The sequence below is a fragment of the Pongo abelii genome, chromosome 8 (assembly GCF_028885655.2).
Source record: "Pongo abelii isolate AG06213 chromosome 8, NHGRI_mPonAbe1-v2.0_pri, whole genome shotgun sequence".
Taxonomy (NCBI): domain Eukaryota; kingdom Metazoa; phylum Chordata; class Mammalia; order Primates; family Hominidae; genus Pongo; species Pongo abelii.
The window spans coordinates 64,257,822-64,277,783 of NC_071993.2; the positions used below are offsets into that span (position 1 = coordinate 64,257,822).

Sequence of the window (19,962 nt, forward strand, 5' to 3'; positions counted from 1 at the left end):
AGCATTAAGAGAGACTTTATATTTTAGAGATACATATGGATGTATTTTTGGGTGAATGACATGTCTGAGATTCACTTCAAAATAATGAGGGTGGGGTGTCAAGGAGATAAAATTGGCCAGGTATTGCTATGTATTAAATTTCAGTGATAGGATCATCAGGCTAATTATATGCTTCCGTCTACTTTCCTGTATGGTTAAATGTAAACAGGATGAATACTGAAAACAAAAACGTCCTCAAAGCAAAAGAGCTATACTGGAAGAATTGTAGAAATGGCCCTAGGCATTTTTTTCCCTTTTGTTCACAGATTTGATATTTCATGAAATTCAGAAATAATTTGGAGCTTTTCAAACCTGGGATATGGAAGAAACTGACGCTCCTGTTCTCTGGGAAGGTGGGCTTGCAAAATATGGGGATTCTGGATTTCTTTTTCTAGATGAGCCCTGGTTGAGAGAAGTCTCTGGTTAGTTCCAGCGGTGCCTTGTACCTTAATACGTTGTGTTTAATGAGTAATAACCTAAGTCAAAGGTGCCCCAATAATATACGGTGGGCCCAGAAGTACACTGGGCCCATCACTATGTTTCAGAGGCAAGAATCTGCATCAAAGAGCCCTGGAAGCAATCATGGCTCAGCTGTGACGCCTTTAGAACATGAAGTCCTCCAAGAAGATGCCATAGGAATGGCCTCCATCCCAGGGCCTGGAAAGCAGCCAGAGACAAGGAGAGTGGCCCAGGAGGGCAGTGGCAGTCAGTGCTACACTGTGGCCTGTCAGTCTCAGAGCCAGGATTTAAACACTGGTAGGCAGGCTCCAGAGGCCCTGCTCCTCGCTGTGGGTCAATGGCCATACAAAGCAAGTTGGTTTGGTTGCTGTTTTTACTATAGGAACTGAGTGTTTATTGTAAAAAACTTATGTTTTTTACAAGTGTTACATGTGCACATTTGCTTTTTAGAAATGTTGGGAAGTTTTTATATTGGATCATGGCATTGGGAACAATATGCTACTATGAACATAAGTGTACAAATTGCTGTTCAAGTCCATGCTTTCAATGATTGTGGGTATTTACCCAAAAGTGGAATTGCTGAATCATATAATAATATTTATTTTTTTGAGAAACCACCGTAATGTTTTTTCTTTTTTTTTCTTTTTTTCTTTTTTTTTTTAAGACAGAGTCTCACTCTGTCACCCAAGCTGGAGTGCAGTGGCGTGATCTTGGCTCACTGCAACCTCTGCCTCCCAGGTTCAAGTGATTCTCCTGCCTTGGCCTCCTGAGTAGCTGGGATTACTGGTGCACACCACCATGCCCGGCTAATTTTGTGTTTTTAGTAGAGATGGGGTTTTGCCATGTTGGCCAGGCTGGTCTCGAACTCCTGACCTTAGGTGATCCATCCACCTCGGCCTCCCAAAGTGCTGGGATTACAAGCATGAGCCACCACACCTGGCCCACCATACTGTTTTTCATGTGGCCACACCATTTTACATTTTCAGTGTTCAGGTGCTTCAATTTCTTCACATCCTTGATAACACTTACTGGGTTTTTTTTTTTTTTTTTTTGACAGTAGCCATCGTATCCTAATGGGGTGAGATGGAGGGGGTGGGGGCGGTGGTGAGATGATGTGTCACTGTGGATTTGATTTTTTTTTTCATTTCCCTAATGATTATTGATGGTGAACATTTTTAATGTGCTTAATGGCCATTCATATACCTTTTTGTGAGGAATATCTGTTCAAGTCCTTTGCCCATTTTAAAATCAGGTTTTTTTTTCTTTGTTGTTGGGTTGTATTTTTTTTTTTTTTTTTTTTTTGAGACGGAGTCTCACTCTGTTGACCAGGCTGGAGTGCAGTGATGAGATCTCGTCTCACTGCAACCTCCACCTCCTGGGTTGACGCCATTCTCCTGCCTCAACCTCCTGAGTAGCTGGGACTACAGGTGCCTGCCACCACGCCCGGCTAATTTTTTGTATTTTTTAGTAGAGACGGGGTTTCACCGTGTTAGCCAGGATGGTCTCGATCTCCTGACTTTGTGATCCGCCCACCTTGGCCTCCCAAAGTGCTGGGATTACAGGCATCAGCCACTGCACCTGGCCCCAACTTGATTATTTTGCACGTGGATACCCAGTTTCCCCAGCCCTGTTTGTTGAAAAGAATGTCCTTTCCCCAGTGAATGGTCTTGACACCCTTGTGAATCATTTGACCATGTTTGTGAGGATTTATTTCTGAGCTCTTTAGTCTATCCTACCAGTCTATATGCCTGCCTTTGTGCTAGTACCAAACTATAATTGCAATGGTAACCTCAAGAAAATATCTACAGAATATATTTACACTTGTACATCCACTAGTACCACATTGTTTCATCATAGGTTTGTAGTAAGTTTTGGAATCAGGAGGTGTGAGACCTTAATTCTGTTCTCCTTTTTAAAGATTGTTTTGTCTATTTTGGATACCTTGAGATTCCATAAACATTTTAGGATGAAATTTCCTATTCTGCAAAACATGTCTTTGGGATTTTAAAAATAGGAATTGCATTAAAGATGTAGATCACTTTGGGTAGTAGAGCCATCTTAACAATATTAGTTCTTCTAATCCAGGAACATAGGATAGCTTTGTATCTTAATTAAAAAAAAATTTTTTTTTGAGACAGGGTCTCACTCTGTCAGCCAGGCTGGAGTGCAGTGGTGTGATCATGGCTCACTGTAGCCTTGACCTGCTGGGCTTGCTCAGATGATCCTCCCACCTCAGCCTCCCAAGCAGCTAGGTTAACAGGCATGTGCCGCCAAGCCCAGCTAATTTTAAAAAATTTTTATTTTACCTCATTTTTTTTTTTTTTTTTGACAGGGCCTTGCTCTTATGCGCAGGCTAGAGTGCAGTGGCACAATCATGACTCACTGCAGCCTTGAACTTCTATTTTTTTAGAGATGGAGTCTTGCTATGTTGCCTAAGCTGATCCTTGAACTCCTGGCCTCAAGCAGTCCTCCCATCTTAGCCTCCTGAGTCAATGGGATTACAGGCCTGAGTCACTACACTTGGCTAATCTCATTAGTAACTTTATTATTATGTACAGGTATAAGATTGGGCTCCACTTTTTAAAAATTTTATGAAATAGCCAATGATTGACCTTTTTTCTCCCGCTACTCTGGATATTACTAGTATTCTCCAGTGCTTTTCTCTGTTTGTACGTTTTTCAGGATCTCCCATTGACCAGTCATAATGAAGTAAGAACAAGAAGACGGGGAAGAGGAAGTGTAAAACTGTGGCATAAATTTACCAAGGATAAGCTGAGTGTACTTCAGCAGTCATTTGCACAGAATCCTTATCCTAATTTTACAACCAGGGAAAAACTGGCTGGACAGTCTCTTGTCCTGTGTTTGTAATTGATGTAAGTAAAATATTAAAAGCTTTGCATGGGTATGTCTTTTTATAGATAATATGGAAAATGTAAAGAAGCATGAAAAAGTTTAATAACATTTTATCACACAGCACAAAGTGATTTTTTTAGGCTGGGCGCAGTGGCTCACGCCTGTAATCCCAGCACTTTGGGAGGCTGAGGCGGGCAGATCACTTGAGGCCAGGAGTTCGAGACAAGCCTGGCCAACATGGCAACACCCCGTCTCTACCAAAAATACAAAAATTAGCAAGGCAAGTTGGCACGTGCCTGTAGTCCCAGCTACTTGGGAGGCTGAGGCAGGAGAATCGCTTGAACCTCAGGGCAGAGATTGCACTGGGCCAAGATGGCACCACTGCACTCCAGCCTGGGCAACAGTGAGATTCTTAAAAAAAAAAAAAAAAAAAAATTGATTTTTTTTTTGGTTGTTGTTCATCTCAATGTGGGTGTGAATATATTATGCATGCATTTTATGGAAAATAGACTACCGTGAGGCAAATTTGGGAGCAGTGTTAAGAAGCTACTGTAGGCTGGCTGCGGTGGCTCATGCCTATAATCCCAGCACCTTGGGAGGCTGCAGTGAGCGGATCACCTGAGGTCAGGAGTTCAAGACCAGCCCGGCCAACATGGTGAAACCCTGTCTCTAACAAAAATATAAAAATTAGCCAGGCATGGTGGCACGTGCCTGTAATCACAGTTACTCAGGAGGCTGAGGTAGGAGAATTTCTTAAACTCAGGAGGTGGAGGTTGCAGTGAGCCAACATCGCACCACTGCACTCCAGCCTGGACGACAGAGCAATACTCTGTTTCAAAAAAAAGAAAAAGCTATTATTGTAATTCTCCAGGATAGAGACAGTGATGGTTTTGACAAGGGTGCTGGCTGTGGAATTAGAGAACTGGGAAGACCTTTAATTTTTAAAGGTAGAGCGGCTTACAGTTTGCTGAGTTATTGGGGATGCAGTGAGCAGCCCAGAGGTAAGGACAGCTCCAAAGTTTTGGCTTGACATGGAAGATTGGAGATGCCTTTAACTAACAGGGGAGCTTGGGAGAAGAGCAGTTTTGTGTTAGACATTTGGAATTTTACTTTGCACACATTAAGTTTGGTGTGCCAATTAAACCTGTAAGAGTTTACTTACTCCCAGGAGTAAGTAAAAAGTTAGGCATGCAAGTCTGAAGTGCAGGAGGAAGAACTTGGCTTGATAGTGTCACGGGACTTGGCACAGAACCCCACAGCATCAGTAGTTGCTTCATAACCATTTATTGCACAAACCAATATTTTTTTTGGTGATTTTCTGATATGATTGTTGTAAATTGTTAAAGCACAACATCTTATTGTATTTGGATTTATATTATTTACACATACAATCTATTCTCTAATCCCCTGACAGATTATATATACACATTTAAGGAGACTTTCATATTTCTCTTCTGTGATTATCCTTTGACTATTGAATATATTGGTTGCTTGACAGAAGGACAAAATTGTGTTAGTGAAAACAAAGAATATAAGCAGCTTTGGAGAATAAAGGAAAAGTATAGGCAAATATTGTGTAATGAAATTTTTATAAAAGTTTCGTGAAGTAGGCCAGGCATGGTGGCTCATCATGTAATCCCAGCACTTTGGGAGGCTGAGGTGAGTGGATCACCTGAGGTTAGGAGTTCGAGACCAGCCTGGCCAACATGGCAAAACCCCATCTCTACAAAAGTATAAAAATTAGCTGGGAGTGGTGGCAGACACCTGTAATCCCAGCTATTCAGGAGGCTGAGGCAGGAGAATCACTTGAACCTTGGAGACAGAGGTTGCAGTGAGCTGAGATGATGCCACCACACTCCAGCCTGGGTGACAGAGGGAGACTCCATCACAAAAAAAAAAAAAAAAAAAAGCTTCATGAAGTGAAAACGTTTCAGGGGAAATACAAACCAATGCTTTCCTGCAAATAAGTAGAAAATCCAAATAAAGTAAATAGCCAGGATAGAAACGGAAGGACTGGTCGATTTCTTTTTTTTTTTTTTTCAACTGACAGGGTCTCACTCCGTTGCCCAGGCTGGATTGCAGTGGCACAGTCATGGTTGACTGCAGCATCGACTCCCTGGGCTTAAGTGATCCCACCTCAGCCTCCTGAGTGGTTGGGACCACAGGCCATGATGCCTGGTTAATTTTTTTTTTTTTAATGTAGAGATGGGGTTTTGCCATATGGCCTAGCCTGGGCTCAAACTCCTGGGTTCAAGCAGTCCTCCTGCCTCAGCCTCCCAAAATGCTGGGATTACAGCATGAGCCATTGCTCCTGGGCTTGGTCAAACATTTAAATGAACGTTCTTATACTGTTCATTTATTTACATTTCTAACTTTGTGACAGTTGGGTTGCTCATGGTCAAAAGTGCTTTTTAATTATTTTTTATCCTTTCTACTTGTCAGAGGGATAGATTCCTAAAAGGAAGTTCATGCATAACGGCTAATCAAATTACACTGAATTGAACTGACCTGCATGTGCTCAAAGAAAGTGCCCATGATGTGATCAGGAAGCAAGCATGGTTGAGGGGAGGGCCACAGGAGGCTCTGTCATGAGAGAGTGAGCTCTTGTCTTTTGGTTGGGTCCTCATGAGATCTACCTCCTAATGGCTCTATAACATCTGACTTATAGAGGTGCAAGTTGACTTATAAGGTGCAAGTTGACTCTTGCACCTTATCTTTTTGTAAAATATGTATAATTATGTTGTGATGGTGTTGTGAGAATAAAGTGAGTATATCTGGAGGTGCCAGGTTCATTGTGCATGGTCACAATTTTATTTATTTGTTTATTATTTATTTATTTTGAGATGGAGTTTCACTCTGTTGCCCAGGCTGGAGTGCAGTGGCACAATCTCAGATCACTGCAGCTTCTGCCTCCTGTGTTCAAGGGATTCTCCTCCCTCAGCCTCCTGAGTAGCTGAGATTACAGGCATGCGCCATGATGCCCAGCTAGTTTTTGTATTTTTAGTAGAGATGAGGTTTCCCCATGCTGGCTAGGCTGGTCTTGAACTCCTGATGTCAGGTGATCCACCCACCTCAGCCTCCCAAAGTGCTGGGATTACAGGCGTGAGCCACCACACCTGGCCCACAACTTTGTTTTAAGCAGTCATTATAGGTGTGGATCAGACATCTTTCTAGCTTTAAGCGCTATTAACCTAAAGCAATTCTGAACTTGCAGACAGAGGGGTTCCTGGAGGGATCAAATATTAAAAGGCCCCCAGACATCCTTACCTGCATGGTAGGGCTTTAGGTGTGGTACCACAGCAGGGCTTATTAGGATGGAGAGTCTAAAACAGTGTTGATCATTTCTCCCTCCCCTAAACCCCTAGGGATTAGGGTTGGCATGTGTAATTATCCTCTCTTTGTGGAGGCAGGAAAAAAATGAAGACTAGAGGTGTCAAATGGAATGCTTAGAGTCACGTATAAGATGCCTTGCCAAGTTATTACAAACTCTTACTTGTTCTTTTTTTTTTTAGATGGAGTCTTGCTCTGTCACCCATGCCAGAGTGCAGTGGCACAATCTCGGCTCACTGCAACCTCCCCCTCCTGGGTTCAAGCAATTCTCCTGCCTCAGCCACCCAAGTAGCTAGGATTGCAGGCACACACCACTATGCCCAGCTAATTTTTGTATTTTTTTAGTAGAGACAGGGTTTCAGCAGTTGGCCAGGCTGGTCTTAAACTCCCAATCTTGTGATCCACCTGCCTCGGCCTCCCAAAGAGCTGGGATTACAGGCATGAGCCACTATGCCCGGCCAACTCTTGCTTGTTCTATGCATAGCCTTTGAATACAGTGAATTTAAGAGTATAATTTAGAGTATATTGAATCATAAATTTATCCTGGTAGGTCAGCATGGGTAAAATAAATACGTTAGGGAAAGGCTGGAAGTCTGTTCTTTCCAAATGCGGAGGATTGCAAACAGGTTGGTAGGAGATTTTGAAAGGTCCAGGTTTGCATGTACAAAAGGGCCACTGCAACTATGAGGCAGTTGAAATTTTGGGATTGTGCACAATTTATAACCTCCATAATGTGCAGCCCCATGAAGGATTGCCTTCATTCTTTGTGTCTTATTCAAGTCAGGAAACAAATCAGTGATCATCCTGAGACTAAACTTAACTGTAAAATTCTACATTGTGGAAATGCATTGTACAATATGTCTTAACCAACAGAATGAGTTAACAAACTGTTCTTTCTCTTTAGAACTGGTTTCAAAATAAAAGCCAGACCACCACTTAGAGAGAGACACAGAATGTTCGCTGCCAGGGAACTGCATGATTCCTCTGCCAAAGGCCACCCATTTACAAGAATCCAGGAAAACCAGGTGGAATCTCCCAATGATGACCCTGAGCAGAACTTCTTGTACCCAGGAAGTTCTACTGGGTGGAGCTGGCCACTCTTCCGCGTAGACACAGGGGACTCCCAATTAACACGATGGCTCAAATAACTGTAGCCTTATGGATTGAAAGGAAACTAAGCTGTGATTTGGAGTATCCAGGTGACACAGAAAATGGCCCTTGTCGATGTAGATCAGCATTATTTCCTCATCCTTCTGCATCTCCTCCTCAGTATTCTGAAAGGGACAAGCCTGAGATGGGGGAAAGCAAGCACGCAAGGCCCTCCCCTTTGTGCTGTGTTCATGGTGTGCGGGGAGAGAGGCAGCAGCAGGAGGAACAGAAAGGTTATTTTCTTTACTGACTCTTTCAAGGACATCAGCAGAATGGTTTGGAATGTCATCATGAGCAGCCTCAGCCTCAGAATTACCAGGAGAAGCTGGTCTTCCAGGATCAGGTTCTAATGTATATGAGTCACAGGATTTAGGGAAGCAGGCACTTTCCCTTCAGTCCCAGCAGCATGGGTGATGTTCCCAAGTAATGGACAGTCCCTATGCTCTCAGTTGTGGCACACACCTTGGCAAATAGTGATCAGATCTCCACAAATGCCTCTTGGGTAAGATATGCAGCAACATAGCTGGCTGCAGAGCAACCCAGGTCCCAAATCCAGCAGCTCTGGGATGAGAAGTCTGCAAGTGTTTACTGCTGGGACCAGGAATGTTTCTAGGAAATGGTGCTAGGCTTCAGAGAGCATCATCCACAGGTCATCCCACAACCATCCACACAGAAGCCTGAGGAAAAGGGCTCTGCAGAGCTTGCACATAAAGATGCTGAACTCAGGAAGGCTCTGTGAGCTGCTGGTCTCTTCTGGTAGGGCAGCAGTGTCCTGAGAAGGTGGAGCTAGAGTATGGAGAACAAAACTTAACAAGCACCAAGGCAGGAAGCAAGGCAACCCCCAAATGACAGCAGTTGCCAAATCCAAAGCAATCTACTTCAGAAGACAGAGGCTCTGCATAGTCCCTGTCTCAGACATTGTCTCCTCCTTAGAAGATACCTAACAACAGCACTGTGGGAGGCTGAGGCGGGTGGATCACCAGGTCAGGAGATTGAGACCATCCTGGCTAACACGGTGAAACCACGTCTCTACTAAAAAATACAGAAAAAAATTAGCTGGCCGTGGCGGCGGGCACCTGTAGTCCCAACTATTTGGGAGGCTGAGGCAGGAGAATGGCCTGAACCTGGGAGGCAGAGCTTGCAGTGAGCCGAGATCACGCCACTGCACTCCAGCCTGGGCAACAGAGTGAGACTCTGTCTCAAAAAAAGAGAAAAAAGAAGATACCTAACAAGCAGTACAAGAATATGAAGGACCCCACTGCCCAGACTTTGTATGGGGGGGTGTCTAAGGTGGCTACAGCAAAGCTGTCATCTCCATCCACCAGGACAGCATCTCCAGCCATGGTGTGTGGCCTGCTGGGACAGCAGCCATGTGTCCTTTCACAGACAGCCCACCAAAGCTCTGACTGTGAAGGACATCCCAACATCAGCCTAGCCTGCATACACTTAAGGCATAGAATCACCTGAGGCTTCTCCGTTGAAGATAGGGACACCCGATGGAGTTGCAGCCCCAGCTTTGCACTGTAAAGAGCCCCAGGGGGCTTCTGTGCTGGAGCAGGTGTGCAGACCCCTCCCCACCCCCTTCACTGAGAGCTGCTCCCTGGAACCAGTGTTTTGACTGAGTCACCTCTGGACGTGGGCCCACAAGATCTGAGGGTGCCCAGACGAGCAGTTGAATGCCTTGTGTTGACCTGAGTTTTTGGAAAAAAGCCCCAAACTTTGAAACAATTTTCATAATTTTGAGCTTCAGGATGTGGAATCACTTCTCAAGTATTCTGGAGTTCTGTCCGTCAGAGCGGGTCCTGCCAATGCTGCCCTGTGCAGTGCTTCAGGCTGCATCCCTCCCACTAGGGGGCGCCTTTCACATAGTGGTGCCCGCCTTCTAGAGGAGCAACGTTTCCTGAACTGCAGGGTTCCCTCAGGTGCTTTGTGTAAAACACATCCACTGCATAGAATTTGTGTTATTTCCATTTCGTTTTCTTGACAATATTTAGTTAATTACAAAATGATGTATGTTATGATAGTTTAAGCAATACAGAGAGTAACCAAGCAAAAGCTTGGTCTTTTATTCTTCCACTCTGAATTTACAATCCTGAAAACTCTAAACTCATATCATATAATCTATATTGTAAAGACTTTGATAATCCTTTCCCTTGCCTTTCCTTTCCCCATTCCCCCTTCCCCTTCCTTCTTCTACATTGTATGATGTTTTTCATGTTTACATTCTAACCAATTGTTTCATGTGATACTAATTTGCAGAATAAAGCATGTTTTGCACATATTTCCAAGTCATATGACATGCAGACATACTTCATTTTGTAAATATCTTCCTTCTCTTACTATAAGATTGAGAATAGGTAAAGAGCAACTCTTCAATGCAGGTGATGAGTGTGATTTGCACTATCACTTTGGACAGCCAATTGGAATATTTATTGAAGTCATAAATGCCCAGCAATTCTGTTACTGGATGTGTCTCATAGACAAACTCTTGGACATTCTTATAGAACACTGAGCCCAAAGAAGACACATCATATAATGTAAGAAGCTAGGACAGCTTAAAAAAAAAAAAAAAAAGCCTAGATCTGTGTAATTGTGTGAGTATTCTCAGACATACTGTTTGTAAAAAATCGAGTTATTGAGTAGTTTGATAATATGATAATCATGAAAATAAAGGATAAAGCAGCAAGTAATTATTATTCTTCGATATATACCTGCATTCACACATGGAAAAGATACAAAAAAATGAATGGGGTTTACATTCACTAAATTACTAAGAGTTACATTTGGATAAGGAAGAAAAATGTTTTTTTCTTTAACGTTATGAAACATACCTTGTAAAATCAAAGGCACAGCACTTTGATTCAATGAATAAGAGAGACATCACAGATTTGTCCCTCACCAGTGAGGGGTGAGATATTCCAACCCTGCAAGCAGATGTACATGTTGGAACTATCTTCAAGAAAACAGAACCAGGGCTGGGCGCGGTGGCTCATGCCTGTAATCCTAGCACTTTGGGAGGCCGAGGTGGGTGGATCATGAAGCCAGGAGTTCGAGAACAGCCTAGCCAATATGCTGAAACCCCGTCTCTACTAAAAATACAAAAATTAGCCGGGTGTGGTGGCACGTGCCTATAGTCCCAGCTACTCAGGAGGCCTAGGCAGGAGAATTGCTTGAACCCGGGAGGCGGAGGTTGCAGTGTGCCGAGTGCACTGCACTCCAGCCTGGGCAACAGAGCAAAACTCCATCTCAAAAAAAAAAAAAAAAAAAACCCAATAAAATAAAAATAAAATAAATAAACCACATTTCTCTCAAAGTCAGCAGCTTGGTCTATGTCCAGGAATGACCGAGCATAGCTTGGAGGTTAGAAACAAGATGGAGTCAATTTTGTCAGACTCAAATTACTGTCATAATTTTGCAAAGGTGGTTTCAGAAGGTGGCCCTGTCTTTGGAGCCAAAAATGGGGAGTTAGTGCCTAGAGGCAGAATTGAGATTGGCTTGTCATTACTTGAGATTGTATTTTAGGCTCTAGAGAGAAAGGTCTGAGCCTGGTTCTGGTGGGAATGTTGGGCCTCATTCCCCGGCAGGGGCAATTGGAACTTTGTGCAAGCTGGGAGTGTGAAATGAAGCTCTAAAGACGTCCAGAGGAGATGGACGTCTTCTGGCTGAAAGAGACACTCAGATGAAGATGATGGGAGCCAAGGGGCCATGGTGGGGTGAGAGAAGAGCAGTCATGCATTCCTCTTTCCAGGAGAGGGCAGCTCTAGACAAACATCCTGTTTGCACCTCTGAGCTAAGATGGCTTCTGAAACCAGAGCCGAGACAGGTGGCTGAAAATCTCCTGCCAGCTGCCTGAAAGGGGCACCCTACAGAGACCACTGGCTTTGGGCTTAGAAACTACCCAACTGAGACACAGTTATTTTCAACCAGTGATCTCTGAACCAGTTTCAATCCCTCATTTGCATGTACGGACCATATTGAGGTCTAGGGCAGGACCTTTCCCTATTTAAGCCAGGACCTCTTTTTGTTCTTTGGAGCTCAATTTTTGTCTTACACTGGAGCCTGTGTCTCCCCGATCCGTAGATTTTGCATTTATTTATTGTTATAGACAATAAAGCCTTTAGGCCGGGCACAGTAGGTCATGCCTGTAATCCCAGCACTTTGGAAGGTTGAGGTGGGCAGATCACTTCAGCTCAGGAATTCGAGACCAGTCTGGACAACACAGTGAAACCCCATCTGTACAAAAAATACAAAAATTAGCCAGGTGTGGTCTGAGCCTATAATCTCAGCTGCTCAGGAGGCAAGGCTGGAGAATTGCTTGTGCTCAGGAAGCAGAGGTTGCGGTGAACCAAGAACGTGCTGCTGCACTCCAGCCTGGGTGACAGTGTGAGACCTGGTCTCAAAAAAAAAAAAAAAAAAAGACTTTTTCTTTTTCTTTCACACACCTCATGGTCTCTTGCTAACAGGAGTTGATAATTTGTGTTTGGTTGCAAACAAAGGACTTTGTACCCCACACAGAGTCTCCAGGGCTCACAGTGTAGTCCCTCCACTCTCCAACCAGCTCCAGCTGGAAACCAAGGTTGGAGAGAAATAGGAGGGTGGCAGGCGGCAGTCCAGGTGCAGTGGGGAGCCTGCTGTGGTGATTTGGATAGTTTGGATAGTCCCTGGTCATCTCATGGTGTCTCCTTAAAGGAACTAGCCTGCCCCTCTGCAGCCTCCCCTGCCCAGGTGGAGTCCAGGTATGGAGAGCTTTAGGTAAATAAAGTATTCACTCTCTTGAAAAGTGGGTTATAGTTCTTAGCTCAGATATGATGTGGCCAAAAGAAATTCCTGTAGGAAATTTCACTGGTGTTTCTATCAACTTACAGTGCTCCATCTGGATCTTAGATCTTCTGTCCCTGTATGCCCTTGGTAGCCCATCATGACAGTTGAAATGTCAGCTGTAGATGTGTTGATATCCTCAAGAATAGGAGAAGCCACTTTCGGAGGCCTAGGTGTAGTTGGGTGGATCATTTGAGGTCAGGAGTCTGAGACCAGCCTGACCAACATGGTGAAACCCTGTCTCTAATAAAAATATCAAAAAATTAACCGGGCATGGTGGCCTGTGCCTGTAATCCCAGCAACTTGGGAGGCTGAGGCAGGAGAATCTCTTGAACCTGGGAAGCGGAGGTTGCAGTGAGCCGAGGTCATGCCACTGCACTCCAGCCTGGGCAACAGAGCAAGACTCTGTCTCAAAAAAAAAAAAAAAGAATAGGAGAAGCTGATTCTGATGGAGGAATATCTGCCTATTTGCATGTCCATTCTATAATTTTTTAAAAAGTCGAGTTTTATAAATACCTAGACTGATAGGTGGAAGAAAAAGAAACAATTATGGTTTCCACAAAAGTTTATTTCTTTGTGCTTTCTATCCCATAATCAAAATCTAATTGCAAAATCAAATTCTTTATTCACTGAAAAGATTAAGTAAAATTGAGAAATTCTTATGGAGGTGTAATTGAAAAAAATGGTGCTATGATTTGTTTGTCGTCTCTGAAATTCATGCTGAAACGTAATCTGTGAAGTAACAGGATTAAAACTTGGGTCCTTTAAGAGATAATTGGATCATGAAGTCTCTGCTTTCTTGAATGGATTAATGCATTCCTGAATGAGTGGGTTAATGGTTGAGTAGGAATAATGGTGAGTGAATTATCATGAGAGAGGGTCTGTTATAAAAGCCTGTTTGCCTCTCTCCTGCGACTTCTCGCCATGTGATGCTGTCCACCATGTTATGATGCAGGATGATGCCCTTACCAGAAGCCAACCAGCTGCGGCCCAGGGACTGTGGACTTCCCAGACTCCAGCACTGTAAGAAATAAATTTAATTACATGGATGTATTACATGACGAAAAAAAAAAAAAGGCCAGGCCTTGTGGCTCATGCCTGCAATCACTGCAGCCCTGACTCTCAGCCTCAAGTGATCTTCTCACTCCAGCCTCCTGAGTAGCTGGGACTACTGGTGTGCACCACCACACCAGCTAGTTGTTTTATTTTTTGTAGAGACAGGGTCTTGCTGTATTGCCAGGGCTGGTCTGCTGTATTGCCAGGGCTGGTCTCAAACTCCTGGGCTCAAGTGATCCTCCTGCCTTGACCTCCCAAAGTGCTGGGATTATAGGTATGAGGCATCATGCCCCACCAGATAAACTTTAAGTAGTGATTTGGCATATAATAGGGACATTCCCTTGATTCTAAAAGGACATCTGAACCCATTGGGAAACATCTTTCTTTCATCTGGATCATCGTGTTTCTTCTCTGAAGAACAGCTGGTGCTTTGGTCTCTACCCTCGGGTGTAGGCCTACTGATGTAAAGTAACCTTGAGATATCTCTTTTTCTTAGTTTTATGTTTTGTTCTTGTTGTTGTTTTATTTTTATTTTTTCTTTTCTTTATTTCTTTTAATAATAGAAATGTGTTCAGATAGAAATTCAGTTACTGCTTTAAGAATACCAGCCCTGTCAGTGCCAGTGGGAAATCTGGTTCTGTGTTCTCTTTTCTTTTTTTTCTGAGATGGAGTCTTGCTCTGTCTCCCAGGCTGGAGTGCAGTGGCAGGATTTCGGATCACTGCAACCTCCAGCTCCCGGGTTCAAGCGATTCTCCTGCCTCAGCCTCAGGAGTAGCTGGGATTATAGGCACCCGCCACCACGCCCAGCTAATTTTTGTATTTTTATTAGAGATGGGGTTTCACCATGTTGGCCAGGCTGGTATGGAACTCCTGACCTCAGATGATTCACCTGCCTCAGGCTCCCAAAGTGCTGGGATTACAGGCATGAGCCACCGCGCCCAGCCCTGGTTCTGTTTTCTTGAAGATAGTTTCAACATCTCCATCTGCTTGCAGGGTTGGAATATTTCACGCCTCACTGGCGAGGGACAAATCTGTGATGTCCCTCTTACTCATTGAAACCAAGTGCTGTGCCTTACAATGGCCCTGAGACGATTGATTGATCTTCACTTTTAATTGAAAAGTACTTTAGGACATGGAAAAGTATATCCAAAGAGGCTTTTCTTTTACCTTTTGTGCTTTTCTCTAAAAGTACAAATAATCTACCACTACTCAAGGATGAAGAAATATTTGGGTCACTCTACCTTTTCTTCCACATGTAGAAAACACTGGGACTTTATTTCTTTATATATATATACATATTTTATATATATATATATTTTTTCCTGAGATGGGGTCTCGCTCTGTCTCCCAGGCTGGAGTGCAGTGGCAAGATTTCGGCTGACTGCAAACTCCACCTCCGGGGTTCAAGCGATTCTCTTGCCTCAGCCTCTCGAGTAGATGGAATTACATATATAACATATTTATATTATATATTATATATATATATATATATGTAGAAAGCCTAGGTTAAAGCAATCTGCTGCCTTGGCCTCCTAAAATCTTGCGATCACAGGCTGAGCTACTGCGCCCAGCCTGCGTCTTTATTTAGTTCAATTGTGTCTCCCTCTGTCTCTGCACATCACGTGAGCACCTGAGCAAACACCTCCCCATGGTCTTCGATGTGATAATGAATCTTGTCTTATTGGTGTACCTCTTTAGGCTTTGAGCCTGAGAGAATGACAAGCGTCTTACAATATTTCATTTAAAAAATAAATTTTGTGCTCTTCTAATGTTCCAGAAATTTTACTTTTGTTGAAAAAAAGGCCATAAGATGCAATTATAATAACTGGATTTCTGGGAATGTAGAGAAGTACTTTTAAAAGACTCAGTTCTAGATCCGGCACGTCATTGAAGTCTTCGTTGCCCGACCGCTTTCTAGGAGACTGGAGTTGAATGCCGTGAGTCAGCCATGATGGCAGCTGAAGAAATTAATGAGGACTATCCAGGAGAAATTCACGATTATTTGTCAGTATTTGCGAATTCCATTGATGCTGTGGATGAGATGCTGAAGAACATGATGTCTGTTTCTAAAAATGAGTTGTTGCAGAAGTTGGACCCACTTGAACAAGCAAAAGTGGATTTGGTTTCTGCATACACATTAAATTCAATGTTTTGGGTTTATTTGGCAACCCAAGGAGTGAACCCTAAGGAACATCCAGTAAAGCAGGAATTGGAAAGAATCAGAGTATATATGAACAGAGTCAAGGAATTAACAGACAAGAAAAACGCTGGCAAGCTGGACAGAGGTGCAGCTTCAAGATTTGTAAAAAATGCCCTCTGGGAACCAAAACCGAAAAATGCATCCAAAGTTGCCCATAAAGGAAAAAGTAAAAGTTAACTTTTTGATTTTGATGTACATATATTCAAAAAGTACATCTTTTTTTCCCACAAAATAATACTGTGGCAGTGCAAGGTTTAAAAGTATTCCTTATTGAATTAATATGTAAATTTACAGTAAATTTGTAAAGCTCAATACTTTCCTCTCCAAAGGTTGTTATCTTTATTGATTTGCACTATGAGGATTTTAACATTGTGATATATTTTATATTTACAATTTACCATCTCTATTGAAGAGACTCTTATTTCTTTATATAGGTCAGTCTTGCAAGTACCATTTTCTAAGCAACTGTGAAATTTAAGTGAAATATTCTTTGTAAATATTTGTACTATTTTCAATGAAATAACACACTTATACCATCCACAGACACATAAAATACTCAATAAAGGCCATTTAATGTAGCTGATTGGATGTAGCTCCAGATAGAATTAGTCGCTTCCCCAATTCACTATTTCTTCTTTTTCTTAATTATTTTGAGCTTATCAGTTGTAGCAAAAGCACACACTATTTTTCCTCTGTAGTAGTGTAGACAACTGAAATGATCTCTTGGTAGAAGTTTTAATCCAGTGATTGCTTTATTTTATTTTATTTTATTTTTTATTTTAGATTTCGAGTTTCATGTGCAGGTTAGTTACATGGATATATTTGCACATACTGCAAATCAGTTGTCCTGAGGTTTGGGCTTTTATTGATCCTGTCACTCAAAAAGTGAACCTAGTATCCTATAGATAGTTTTTCAACACTTCCCCCCTCCCTTCCTCCTTCTCTTTTGGAGTACCCAGTGTCTTTTGTTCTCATCTTTATGCCTGTGTGTACCCAGGGTTTAACTCTGAGTTACAAGGGAAAACATGCAATACTAGGTTTTCTGTTTCTGCATTAATTTTCTTAGAATAATGTTTCTTGCTGCAAAGTCTGTGATTTCATTCTTTTTATGGCTATGTAGTATTCCGTGGTGTATATGTACCACATTTTCTTTATCCAGTACACCACTGATGGACACCTAGGTTGGTTTCATGTCTTTACTCTTGTGAATAGTGCTGTGATAAGCATACAAATGCAGGTGTCTTTTTGGTGGAATGATTTATTTTCCTTTAGGCGTATATCTAGCAGTGGGATTTCTGGGTTGAATGGTGATTCTATTTTTAGTTTCCTTGTTTGTTTGTTTGCTTGCAACCGAGTTTCACTCTTGTCATCCGTGCTGGAGTGCAATGACATGATCTTGGCTCACTGCAACCTCCGCCTCCTGGGTTCAAGCAGTTCTCCTGCCTCAGCCTTTGGAGTAGCTGGGATTACAGGCGTGCACCACCATGCTCAGCTAATTTTGTATTTTTAGTAGAGATGGGATTTCTCTATGTTGGTCAGGCTGGTCTCAAACTCCTGACCTCAGGTGATCTGCCTGCCTCTCCCTACCAAAGTGCTTGGATTGCAGGGGTGAGCCACCACGCCCAGCCGGAGCAGCCTCTTTCATCACATGTATACTGGGTCCCAAGTGGAAGTGCCCCTGCCTCATCTGCAACAGTGCACTGGGGAGGGGAGATAAGAGGCAAGAGATGACACCCTCTCCATGTCCAATCCCAGGCTCTTCTGGTGACCTCTTCAATGACTAGTGCTGCGACCATGTTTCTTTTGTTCCAAAGGGGGCTTTGGTGGGCTGCACTCCCCCAACCTTGAGTGGACTGTACTGAGGGTTATGACACCGAAGGATACGCAACTCCCCAGTGACCTCTCTCTGGTCCCCTGTGCTTGCTGGAGTCAAGTGGGTTGTGGGGTATGTCTGTGGGCAGTTAGGCAATGCAGTGGCACCAGTGGTGTACAACTGTTATGGTACCTGTGACCTGGGGTTTTCAGCCCTGCAAGTGACTGTGAGGCCTGCCCAGCTCATGCTCTCCTGACCTGGTGAGTCTCCCTCTGCCATCCACACTGACAGCAGGCCCAACTGGCTAGGCTTGTTCTCAGCTGTCTGCATCCAGTTTGCTGAACTGTTTCAGGCATTCTCAGCCATGAGACCCCATGGGGGGGGGAAGCCTTGGCTATCAGACCATGCCCTTCCCGGTCCAGTTTTGCAAAGGGAGGGGCACCCAGCTCCCATGCTGGCACATGGACCCGCACAGCACTCTTCTCTGTGCAGTGCAGTGGAGGTGTGCTGTGGGTATCCTTCTGTGAGACTGGCCAGGTGGGCAGTCTTGGGAGGGGCTGGGAGGTAGTGGGAGTGAGGTGGTAGGGGGAGTGTGGTCCAGTTGCTCCTCGGTCCCATGCTCAGTGCAACATGAAGCGTCTTCGGAAATCAGTGTTTATGGTTATATTTTGCTACCACAGCACAGCTCAGTGAAGCCTTCTGGGCTTTGCTCAGGTTCAAGTTGTGCCTCTGCTTGTTCTCCAGGCGGCTCTCCCTGGAAGTCAAAATGTCTATGGGGATCGTGGGAACTCCCGTAGCTAGGATCACAGGGTTCCATGGAGGAAATGTGATGCCTGAAGTTCCTTCATCACCACCTCCTTAGATCTGGTCCAGGTCCGGGGACTAGTCCTGGTACCCAGCAACTCCGAGTAGGCTGTGAGCTTCCTCCCTCTAAAACCATGGTGTATGTGTGGCCTCTCCATTGACCCTCAGTGTTTTCTGAAGAGATGTTTGAATTGTGAAGGCTTACTCAATACTTTAGTTCCTCGTCATGGAGGAAGTACCCTCCAGTGGCTTGTAGTTGTCCATGTTGCCTCTTTTTGCTTTAAACCAATGGTGTGATGGTCATAACCCAGGTTTGACTATATATATAGTTGTTGTTGTTAGGATGTGGGCCTCTATGTTTTTATTTCCTTATTTAAAATGAGAAAAGATATCTGTATATCTATAGGTCTTACCTTACAGTGATGTATTCTTTCTTTTTTTTTTTTTTTTTTTTTTTGAGATGGAGTCTTGCTCTGTCGCCCAGGCTGGAGTGCAGTGGCGTGATCTCGGCTTACTGTAAGCTCTTCCTCCCGGGTTCATGCCATTCTCCTACCTCAGCCTCCCTAGTAGCTGGTACTACAGGCGCCTGCCACCAGACCTGGCTAATTTTTTTGTATTTTTAGTTGAGATGGGATTGCACCGCATTTGCCAGGATGGTCTCTATCTCCTGACCTCGTGATCCGCCTGCCTTGGCCTCTGAAAGTGCTGGGATTAGAGGCGTGAGCCACCACGCCAGGCCATTGATATATTCTTTCTGTTCCATTTCCTTCGCCCTCTTAAGCAAAATATTTCTTTCTGAACTCATTTCTTTCTTCATATACCCTATGTATAATATATACCCTATGTATAATATGTACCCTATGTACAATATATACCTTATGTACAGTACCAGCTAAGAGCAGGTGAGTCACGATAGTGATATTCTGCTTTCATTATTTTCCTCACTTCTGCCTTCCAGGTATTCACAACTGACATAGATTTACCAAAAATTTACAGTGGCATAAGATGGGCCGCCAGCTTTTTTTTCTTTCTTTCTTTCTTTTTTTTTTTTTTTGAGTCGGGGTCTCTTTTGTCCAGCCTGGAGTACAGTGGTGCTACCTCGGCTCACTGCAACCTCTGCCTCCCAGGTTCAAGCGATTCTCTGCCTCAGCCTCCTGAGTAGTTGGAACTACAGGCAAGTGCCACCACACTAGGCTAATTTTTGTATTTTTAGTCGAGATGGGGTTTCATCATGTTGGCTAGGCTGGTCTCAAACTCCTGACCTCAAGTGATCTGCCCACCTCGGCCTCCCAAACTGTTGGAATTACAGGCATGAGCCACCGTGCCCAGTCCATCTGCCATCTTTCTAGGATTTGAAAAAGTTTTGTATCACCCATGGCCTGTCTCCAGAGACAAATCTACCCATGTAAATTTTCCTATTATGTCATTTTACCAAAATAAA

General features: G+C 43.6%; 1 protein-coding gene across 1 annotated transcript; it reads left to right on the forward strand.

Annotated features, from left to right (window-relative positions):
- Positions 1 to 15,532: 15,532 nt before the first annotated feature.
- LOC100438517 (nuclear nucleic acid-binding protein C1D-like) lies at positions 15,533 to 16,093 on the forward strand. The gene has a single exon (XM_054523516.2). The coding sequence runs from the start codon at positions 15,653 to 15,655 to the stop codon at positions 16,079 to 16,081; it is 429 nt and encodes a 142-aa protein (XP_054379491.2). The 5' UTR covers positions 15,533 to 15,652; the 3' UTR covers positions 16,082 to 16,093.
- Positions 16,094 to 19,962: the final 3,869 nt, after the last annotated feature.

Excerpts from the sequence above, each read along its gene's own strand:
- LOC100438517 (XM_054523516.2), top strand. The coding sequence starts at position 15,653 with ATGATGGCAGCTGAAGAAATTAATGAGGACTATCCAGGAGAAATTCAC.